Here is a 10,639-nt window from a genome sequence, read left to right as displayed (position 1 = left end):
CTCACTTCCGCTTTAGTTTGTGCTGCGGTCGATAAGCTTGATGCAGCCGCTATAAAAACGCGAAGTGTCCTGAGAAGTTCGCAAACTTAGCCATTCACACAACAGCTGTCATGGGGGTTATCGAGATCAACAATTGGGTATGTCTTGCAGCTTGTTTTGTTTACTTGTTGATGATGCGGTGCCTCCACCGACCGGACAGGCGCGTGCCCGTTTCCTCCTCTGTGACACATTTTCAATTTTAGGAGTTTCTTTTCTTGGGTTTTTTCAAGATACGTTGGCATAAATACATGCCTATAGTCATGACTTAATATAAAGGAGGCAGGAGCTTAATGGCACTACGTGGCTGGATGATTCAGCGTGAACAATGTGAGCCACCACCATGTGTTGCTGTTATTGTGGACCTTCACCCTCTTGTAGACAAGCGGGTGGACCAGTAGCGTGAAGCCCAGTGTAATGCTTGTTTGCTAAAGCTATAACAACTTGTAGCTAACATCTACTACACTAGTTGACTGACAGGCCATACCCGTCCAACGAGTGTTTGAGGATGCTCGGGTGGGGACAGTAACGTACTTTATTATTACAGAGCATATCATATTACCAAGACTTTATTTAACGGAATGTTTTTGTTCTATCAACTGTGTAGGGCTGAGCCATATGGAAACTTATCTAATTAACATTTTACTGATATTGCGATATGATTCATACTTTGTGCGTAATTCAAAGTAGGCTATATAACAATGATGATGGTGGTTAAGTCTTTTCTTTGTGATCTGTAACACACACAGATCTTTGTCTGGCGTGGTATCAAAGTGAAAGCTTTCAGTTGTAATGATGCAGCAGCCACTGACCACTGACCAAATAATTAACTGCAGATAATGATCATGAGACAAACCGATGGATCGGTTGATGGCAATAAGTAAAACACAGTGCATGTCAACAATGTTAGTTTTCAAATATAAGATGCAATAACTGCGTTTAGGTTCGTTAATCCATCAGTTTGACCAAGTATCAAATCTGTTTTCATTTTCCGTAGAAGGAGTTAAAGGCTGCCCTGAAGGATGCTGGAGACAAGCTGGTGGTGGTGGACTTCACAGCCACCTGGTGTGAGCCCTGTAGACAGATTAGCCCAGTATTCCATGTAAGTAGATGATTTTGGCACTAAAGTCTTGTCAAAGCCATATTTTAATTATGTTTTAATTGTTTGGATAGTAAGATTATGTTTTATGAAGGGTTTCTTTCATGCGCTAATTAACTTCTGTTAAGGAGGGAAAAGACACTAGATGATGGGCACAAAAGTAATCCTTTCTAAACTTTACTTGTCTTGTTTCAAGACAGTGTTGCTCACTTTCATAAATTTGTGGATTTTAGGTTGGTATTTAGTTGCAGCCTTTTGTGAAACGAACGTGTTTAGTAGTTTTAAGGAAGCCCTTTCCTGAGCAGCATCTCTTGTTGCTTGTGCAACCTTTTTGTGAAGCGGTTTCAACCTCAAGTGGGGAAATTCCTGCTCAACTAGGAAATGTGATGGCTTCGCCTAATGAGTAATAGATCAAAGATTTTAAGCAACAGAAACATGTCCATATGTTGTCTCATGATCATGTGGCAGCAGGTATTCTGAGTTGTAGTAATACTCATAGGTTGACTTTCTTGCAGGCGCAGTCTACTAATGCTGAGAACGTGAATGTGGTTTTCCTGACGGTGGACGTGGATAAAGCTTCAGTAAGTATCTTTATTTTAACAATGTTTTAATCTTGAAGCCCCAATAGGCTTACTTCAACTGCTGCTAGTACAGAGATCCCAACACGTCAGTCACCTGTACTTCTTCTACCTCTGTACTGAAGGCCGACTGGAGCTACAGTGACTCACTCACTATTCATCCTAGACGAGCCGGAACTGTCAGCAAAGCATTATAATCAAATTGCGCAATCTTATAATTAAGGAACCAGTTCAGGAAAAAAAAATACTTTGCATCTAAAATCTACTTGAGGTGTTCAAAGAGTTATCTAGGTAACTTTACAAGTGTTTAAAAGTTAATTTTATTGCCTCCGAGATGTTTTTACAGTCCAGCCTGGCAGCAGTTTACAAGTTGTTTACACTATAGACATTTGTGGCTTGAGTGAGTCTAATATCTTTAATTCCTTACAGCCTCAGGCACTTCCTGATCGGTTTGGTCCATTTACATCATCCATATCCTTGTACAGTCCTCAGGGTGTAGCAGTGGTTTGACCTGTTCCATCGATCTCACTCCGTTTGTTTTGCTCTTTTCAGGATGCGAGTGAAAAATCCAAGGTTAACAGCATGCCCACGTTCCACTTTTACAAGAATGGAAAAAAGGTAAGCGTGGAAATATACAGCTATGATGGAACTATTGCTATTATCACTTGTTGTAATGTTGGCATCAACAAACGTTTATACAGATTATCATTCACTTGGAGACATGTTTCTGGCCACCTGGTGAATTTCTCTCCAATACTCACTCCCTTTTTTTATTACACACACAAACGTATAAATGTGCTCCTTTCTTCACAAGTTAAATGTGAACTTTTGCCGTTAGTCTGTTCATTATAGCTTTCTGCTGAGGCTGGAAACAATGAGCCTCATGCAAGAAAACAGATTTTGTTAAGTAGCTGGTACGAGAGATTTGTGGCATTTTCTTGCGTACAAATGAAATTCACGAGTGACAGAGCTCATGTACAAGTCCCAGACTTGTTTCAAAGTGGGGAAAACACAAATGAATGCTTTGATTTTATGAATTAACTTAATTTCTAAAATATTAAGTAACTAATCATTGTGGGTGGGGGGTAAATCCCTCTTTAATCCTCCTTTCTGTACCGTCTTTCAGGTGGCAGAGTTCTCTGGCTCCGACAAAGATGCACTGTTGGAGAAACTGAAATCTTTGAGGACATAAAGCGCCACAAACGCATCCTCATTGTATAAAAGCCGCTGTTTCCCTCTGTACATGCTTGAGAAATTCCTGTTTCATGTTGTGTACTATAACAATCAACTTTTCTATTTCACACCGCAAATAATTGATTTCATGTATGTCTTAACTGGCTGAAATGTAATCAAAACCTGTCGACCACTTTTAATTCTGTTTTTGTACGAGATTGGCTTTGCTCCTGAACTTTCTTTGCATGTTGTGTTCAAGGTGGATTTAATAAATAAACAATGAGTTACAGGCACTTTGTACTTTTCTAATTTTACATTTGAATACATGGAACACTACTTTGATACGCAACCCACTTCCTGTAAGTGCAACAAAGGGCATGTAATGGTATTTTATGCTTTAATAAAAATGTGAGAATAGTTTACACACATACATTGGGACAATCACATCAATAGTTTTTACACATCATACAAGTGTATATATAGCAGCATACGTTTAATACTGTTGAGTCTCTATATGAAAAAATACAGCTTTATTTTACAAAATGGTTCTTGCTTTGCCTTTGCAGAGAGATGAGAATGAATGGTTTGTGTCGGTTACCTATACAAGAATTCCCTTCATAAGACGATTCACATGGTGCTGAATGGAAACTTTAAAAGTGATAGTATCCTGATTTCCTCTTCCTGGAAAAAGGAGAAACTGTATTCAGTCATGTATAAAAGGTTCATTCTCAATACCAGATGAAATCACTAACATACATGTATTGTCTTTCAACTCCAACTTAAAGTCACCAGCTAAATTGAATCTTTATCACAAGCAACTTTACAGTACAATTAGCTAATTTACAGACTCCTCAATCTTTACCACAAGTTACAAGTCGCTCGTTAAGAAAACTTCATATATTGCTAACAACATAAAACAGTTGTCGCTGTCTCTTGTGTTTAGCATACAAACAGATCCTTCACAGCGGTCTCTACAGTTAGCTTAGTAGCTAACTAGTTGCAGTACATTAGCCAGCTAATAGCGAGAAAGTAGTTATAACTAGCCTACCAACTCCCCTGGCTCTTGGCAGCTGTGTCAAAAGCAATGTATTCTTATAATATTACCAACAAAAGTCAAATTTGTCAAAAAGCAACTTACAATTTTATTTAGGAATTCCGTTTTGTTAGCATCCCGTCCCAGCAAGTTATCTACCCGCGCCAAACATCCAAACTGACGGCACGTCGTCACGCAGGAACGACGTGACGTTCTCCGTCATACGTTGGAGGTTGCGTTAAACCTCCAACCAATCAGATTGAAGGATTGAAGCACGACTCCCACCTTCTCTCCTCCCACGCGTTCAACAACCCGCTGCTGCCGCTTCTGTTCTCAGTGAGTTCACTTCTTCTTCTGCCATTTCTTTGTGGATAACGAAATCTGGTAAGTTATATGGATAACTTTTATAGGGCTGTATTTAATGTAACATGCTCAAACGAATTAGATTACCTGCTAGCATAGGAGAGGAGGTTTTCACACACCTACATTGAGTTGAATTGTCTTACTGAATGTAACCTTTTTCTCACCTGCATGATTCAAGTAGGATTTAATGAATAAGTGATCATAGCTTTTACTTTAATTCACTTATTAGTAACTGGGTAGTACATCTAACAGGTCTTGTATTTTGCACAGCTCTGGGCATATCATCGCTTCAACAACTGTTACTTTCTGTGACTACTCCATCTCTCACAGCTGGCCCAAACAACAATCATGGTCCAAGCTAAGACATGGAGCCTGACCAAGCACTTTGACGGCTTCCCGAAGGACAGCGACCTTGAGCTCAAGGTGGAGGAGCTCCCTCTGATCAAACTTTCTGAACAACCTCAAAACAACTCTCTTGAACACACATGGTATACATTTTCTTAACGTTTTAAACCAAAGTGCATAAAAGTCATCTGCCACATGGTTTGATGTCATACAGTTGTCTAGGATACTACAACACACTAAATATATTTATTTTTTAATTCTATTTTCAATTTAATTTTCTGTTTTTGCAAACTTTAAAAGCTCACTGCCACCATGGACGGAAGTTGGACGAGGCGAGACACTTAATTGACAGATGCTTTCTTTCTTCTTCTGTTGTTTTGTTTTTCTGTAGAGTGATTCAAAGTAATAACCCAGCATTTCCTGTGGGAAGCCATGTTATTGGTCGTTGTGGCTGGAGAACCCACACAGTCTGTGACGGGACTGACCTCATTCCCATCATGCCTGACTGGCCGCAAGACGAGGCCTTCAACTACAAGACTGTTGGCTCCCTGGAGGAGACACTGAAGAAAGCTTCTCCAGACGGATATGACTGCTTCTTTGAAAATGTAAGCAGTGGTGGTGTAGCTCCATGCTCGTAAAGTGTCCTTCATATTTATGCTCTACTTTCTGTTTCTTTCTAATTTTTACTTTAACACTTTGGGCTAAATGTTTCAAACTTTAAAAACGGACACTTCTTCGTTTTAGGTGGGAGGTCCTTCCTCAAGTGTTGCCTTGCAACAGATGAAGAATTTTGGAAGAATCGCCGTGTGTGGAGCTATTTCCACCTACAATGACACCACGCCTCAAACAGGTGTCACCAAACATAATTTTGGTTGTTTATAGCACAATAGCATCTGATTTAAATGTGATTAAGAAGTGATGTATTTATTTACCGCAGCTGTAAAGTCCTGTAAAAGCTTGAAAATGATTGAAAGGTGCTTGGATTTGGATAAAGTGAAACCTTCTCAGATGATGAATTGTTCGTGTGTGTCTTCAGTAAAGATTTTATCTCGATTAGTAGGGATGCCCATGTTTCTGCTTCAGTGCCATTTTTTTAAATCAGTTTATTTATTCTGCATCTGCAGGGCAAACTGCAGTGTCGGGAGCACATCACACAAGGCTTTGAGAAGATGCCAGCTGCTTTCATGGGGATACTGAAGGGAGAAAACGTCGGCAAGGCTATTGTCGCAATCTGATGTGGATCAAAGAAGAAGAATCTGTATTATTAATTACTGACGCGTTATTACAGAATTCATACATGAAGGATTTAACAATAAACACTTACAACTAACCAGCTATTTTCATATTAACATGTTACAAAATGTGATTTATACATTTTAGCGTTAGGTCATTGTTAGAAAGTTGAGACTGAAACTATTCATTCTTTAAAATTCAGATGGTTTCATGAGACTGGAGCGTTCTGCTAGGTTTTGAATATGTATTCATGGTAAGACACGTTTCTTTTGTAATGCATTTAAAGAATAAAGGCAAAATAAAAACCCATTTTACTTTAAAGGATCAGGATTAGAGACACAAATGAGCATGTCTTCCTCATATGCTGCGACACAGTACTCAAACAAATTTTTAAAGTTAGCTTCTTACAAGGACTAGGCTAAATAAATGTTCACAGAGTGATAACAGTGATACTATGTGTTAGAGAGGGGATTTTACCCGGATATGAACACAGGTATGCCTTGAGATTTTGGCTTGGTCTTTGGTGTGCCTTGGCCACAGAAGGTTTGGGAACCCCTGGTCTAGATAATACAGCAGGCACTGTTAGCCTCCTGTTGCCAAGTGCATATTTTTATTTGATCAGGACTTTATTTTTAGACACTACCCAGGCCCTTATACAGTCCAAAGTCCAAAATGTCAGTAATTTGTTTTGCATATCTATCAGTCTGGTCCAGACAGGTATGCAAATGTTGATGCTTCTATACCAAAGTGGAGAAGATTTACTGTTAAGAAGACATCCTTATAATATAGTATATGGAAAAAGATTTGGTTCTATGAATTGGTGTAAATGACCAAAATTAAAAAATATATATTTTATTTGTTGTGTAAGAATATATATAACTTAAGAAAATATATGTAATACTATTGTTGACCACATGTTTGGAAACAGTCCAAATGAAGCTGAAGAAAAAACCGTACGTGCACATTGAAATTGAGCTGCGCTCACTTCAGTCGTTTACGGTAAACCAATAATGTGTCAAGTCATTGTGACTTGAATGATTGTTTAACCACTTTCCCTGTAATTATTGAAATAAGACCAATACTTAGGACATTGATTTAAAAAAGAAGAAGAAAAAAGTAGCCTATTTTGTATAAATGTATTGCGCATGACAATATGAGCGTAAAGCAACGAAATGGAATATATTACTTCACTGACGACCTTCAAAATAAAATAAAAAAAATGTATCAGAAAAAGCTTTGCAATGGACAATGCAAAAACAAAAACAAACAATATAAACTGTGAATCACAACCACATCACGCACCTATCACTTCAACGCTGTGTAACAATGAGAGCAACTTTTATTTCTAAAGGGCATCACTTCCGCTTTGGTTGGTCGATTCGCTTGATGCGGCCGCCATAAAATCGCGGCGTGTCCTCTGGAGTAACGTATTCCATATTTAGCCGTTCGTTGTTCATCTCGAAGCACGTTCACACAACAGCTGTCATGGTGGTTGTCGATATCAACAATCTGGTAAGTTATGTCTAGCTTGTTTTGTAGCTTTTTATTGTTTACCTCTGTTAAAAGTCACAATTGTAACACACCAACGGTCTTTTTTTAGCATCATCAACCGTTGGAAAAATGATGATCGGCCAGGCACGCGCCCGTTTCTTCCGCCGTGACAGTTTCAATATTAGGAGTTTATTTTCTTGGGTTTTGTCGAGATACGTTGGGTAAATAAATGCCTATGGTCATAACTTAATATAAATATAACGGAGGTAGGAGCTCCGAGTGCGCTTAATGGCACTACGTGGCTGGATGATTCAGCGTGAAAAACGTTAGCCGCCACCATGTGTGTTACTGTGGACCTTCACGCTCTCATAGACACGCGGGTGGACCAGTCGCGTGAAGCCCAGTGTTTGACTGACTCATAATGTTTTTAGAAACAATGCCACATCATCTCAATGAGACCCTAGTTGTGTTTTTGGTTGTTTGCTAGAGATGCTAAAGCTATAACAACTTGTAGCTAACATCTACTACACTAGTTGACTGACAGGCCATACCGAGTGTTAGAGGATGAGGGGACAGTAATGTACTTACCCAGACTTTATTTCACATTAAATATTAAACTCCGTATGTTGTGTTGACCAGTTTACATATTTAGCAACCATTATAGAAAATACAGTTTAGTAGTTCACCACATGATTATAACTATTAAGCATAGCCAGTTTTAATTGTGAGATTAACTTTGTTTTTGTTATATGAGCAATATGGAAAACATATCTAATTGAGATTATGTTTGACTGATATTGCGATATGATTCATACTTTGTGCGTAATTCAAAGTAGGCTATATAACAATGATGATGGTGGTTAAGTCTTTTCTTTGTGATCTGTAACACACACAGATCTTTGTCTGGCGTGGTATCAAAGTGAAAGCTTTCAGTAATTAACTGCAGATAATGATCATGAGACAAACCCCCAGCAATAAGTAAAACACAGTGCATGTCAACAATGTTAGTTTTCAAATATAAGATGCAATAACTGCGTTTAGGTTCGTTAATCCATCAGTTTGACCAAGTATAAAATCTGTTTTCATTTTCCGTAGGAGGAGTTCAGGGCTGCCCTGAAGGATGCTGGAGACAAGCTGGTGGTGGTGGACTTCACAGCCACCTGGTGTGGGCCCTGTAAACAGATTAGCCCAGAGTTCCATGTAAGTAGATGATTTTGGCACTAAAGTCTTGTCCAAAGCCATATTTTAATTGTTTGGATAGTAAGATTATGTTTTATGAAGGTTGTCTCATGATCATGTGGAAGCAGGTATTCTGAGTTGTATTAATACTCGTAGGTTGACTCTCTTGCAGAAGCAGTCTACTACTGCTGAGAACGTGAATGTGGTTTTCCTGAAGGTGGACGTGGATGACGCTGAAGTGAGTGTTTTTATTTCAACAATGTTTTAAGCTTGAAGCACCAATAGGCTTACTGCAACTGCTGCTCGTACAGAGATCCCAACGCACCAGCACCAGCCATTAAACCGGAACTAGTTAACGCTGTTCCTGATCAATACAGCATTTTAGAAGTCCAAAATATCCAGTATGTCAACCACATCTGTAAAAGTTGACTATCTTTTTTGGGACTTGTAAAGGAAGGTGTGGGGTTTTGCGAGAGGATTAACGTAATTGTCCTTTTTACTGGATTTGAAGGGTGGGTAGCCATGTTATTAACACTCAAAGCAATGTGGACTATTCATGAAATCCATTTCACCTGCCCATGTGGAGCCACAGCTGGCTCATGTGACTAAAGTGCTACGTTTTTTTTTTTTTTTGGTCTCAGTGCTATAACATTGTGACCTGATATCTGGACATAATATTGCTAATAAATAACCTGTGAGCCTTCAATATTAACTGCATTGTTAAAGGTGCAATGTGCAATCTGCTCCACATAAATACGGGGCAGTACACCTCTACTACTGGGTCCATGCAATCTAAATTCATTAATTATTTAAAAAGAGTAGAGTATGTTAACCAGTTTATTGTGTTTGTTGAATTCTAAATCTCTCCTAGTTTACTGTGTATTTCTTCACTCCTGTATAAGTCTGTCCGTTAATTTAGACCAGTCGGTCTACATAACACTGCTATCTTCTAATCTTCACGTGGGTTTAGAGAGCTGTGTGTTTACTGTGGCACTAGCTGGGGGCTGTACGGTCTGTTATCAAAACGTGCAGGGGTGATGGATGTAATGTTGACGAGCCCCGAGTCAGACAGCTGTACTTCTTCTCCTTCTGTACTGGAGGCAGAGTGGAGCTACAGTGACTCGCATCCTACATCCGAGATGTTTTTACAGTCCAGCCTGGCAGCAGTTTACAAGTTGTTTACACTATAGACATTTGTGGCTTGAGTGAGTCTAATATCTTTAATTCCTTACAGCCTCAGGCACTTCCTGATCGGTTTGGTCCATTTACATCATCCATATCCTTGTACAGTCCTCAGGGTGTAGCAGTGGTTTGACCTGTTCCATCGATCTCACTCCGTTTGTTTTGCTCTTTTCAGGATGTGAGTGCAGAATGCAATATTAACTGCATGCCCACATTCCACTTTTACAAGAATGGAGAAAAGGTAAGCGTGGAAATATACAGCTATGATGGAACTATTGCTATTATCACTTGTTGTAATGTTGGCATCAACAAACGGTTATACAGATTATCATTCACTTGGAGACATGTTTCTGGCCACCTGGTGAATTTCTCTCCAATACTCACTCCCTTTTTTTATTACACACACACACTTATAAATGTGCTCCTTTCTTCACAAGTTAGATGTGAACGTAAATCCCTCTTTAATCCTCCTTTCTGTACCGTCTTTCAGGTGGACGAGTTCTCTGGTGCCAACAAAGATACACTGTTGGAGAAACTGATATCTTTGAGGACATAAAGTGCCACCAACCAATCCACAAACACATCCTCATTGTACAAAAACCACAGAAGCTGCTGTTTCCCTCTGTACATGCTTGAGAAATTCATGACATGTACAATAACCATCAAGTCTTTAATTTCACACAGCAAATAATTTATTCCACTTATCGGTGACTTACTGTAAGTTCAGTGTATGTCATAACTGGCTGAAATGTAATCAAAACCTGTCGACCACTTTTAATTCTGTTTTTGTACGAGATTGGCTTTGCTCCTGAACTTTCTTTGCATGTTGTGTTCAAGGTGGATTTAATAAATAAACAATGAGTTACAGGCACTTTGTACTTTTCTAATTTTACATTTGAATACATGGAACACTACTTTGATACGCAA

The 10,639-nt window shown here is 39.0% G+C and overlaps 3 protein-coding genes across 3 annotated transcripts; all 3 read left to right on the top strand.

The window, feature by feature from the left end:
• The first annotated feature begins 10 nt into the window (after positions 1-10).
• On the top strand, positions 11-3,179 carry LOC115023451 (thioredoxin-like). The gene is made up of 5 exons (XM_029454437.1): positions 11-137; positions 1,034-1,138; positions 1,651-1,716; positions 2,266-2,331; positions 2,840-3,179. Exons 1-5 carry the CDS (start codon positions 111-113, stop codon positions 2,903-2,905), a joined length of 330 nt encoding a protein of 109 aa, XP_029310297.1. The 5' UTR covers positions 11-110; the 3' UTR covers positions 2,906-3,179.
• Positions 3,180-4,202: 1,023 nt separating this feature from the next.
• On the top strand, positions 4,203-5,953 carry LOC115024001 (prostaglandin reductase 1-like). The gene is made up of 5 exons (XM_029455375.1): positions 4,203-4,303; positions 4,553-4,770; positions 4,902-5,232; positions 5,372-5,479; positions 5,752-5,953. The coding sequence occupies exons 2-5, from the start codon at positions 4,631-4,633 to the stop codon at positions 5,860-5,862; spliced, it is 690 nt and encodes a 229-aa protein (XP_029311235.1). The 5' UTR covers positions 4,203-4,303; positions 4,553-4,630; the 3' UTR covers positions 5,863-5,953.
• Positions 5,954-7,214: 1,261 nt separating this feature from the next.
• Positions 7,215-10,579, top strand: LOC115023452 (thioredoxin-like). The gene is made up of 5 exons (XM_029454439.1): positions 7,215-7,372; positions 8,447-8,551; positions 8,703-8,768; positions 9,888-9,953; positions 10,203-10,579. The coding sequence occupies exons 1-5, from the start codon at positions 7,346-7,348 to the stop codon at positions 10,266-10,268; spliced, it is 330 nt and encodes a 109-aa protein (XP_029310299.1). The 5' UTR covers positions 7,215-7,345; the 3' UTR covers positions 10,269-10,579.
• The last annotated feature ends 60 nt before the right edge of the window (positions 10,580-10,639 follow it).

This window comes from Cottoperca gobio, chromosome 18 (genome assembly GCF_900634415.1).
Source record: "Cottoperca gobio chromosome 18, fCotGob3.1, whole genome shotgun sequence".
NCBI lineage: Eukaryota > Metazoa > Chordata > Actinopteri > Perciformes > Bovichtidae > Cottoperca > Cottoperca gobio.
This window is presented reverse-complemented; position numbering and strand designations above follow the sequence as displayed.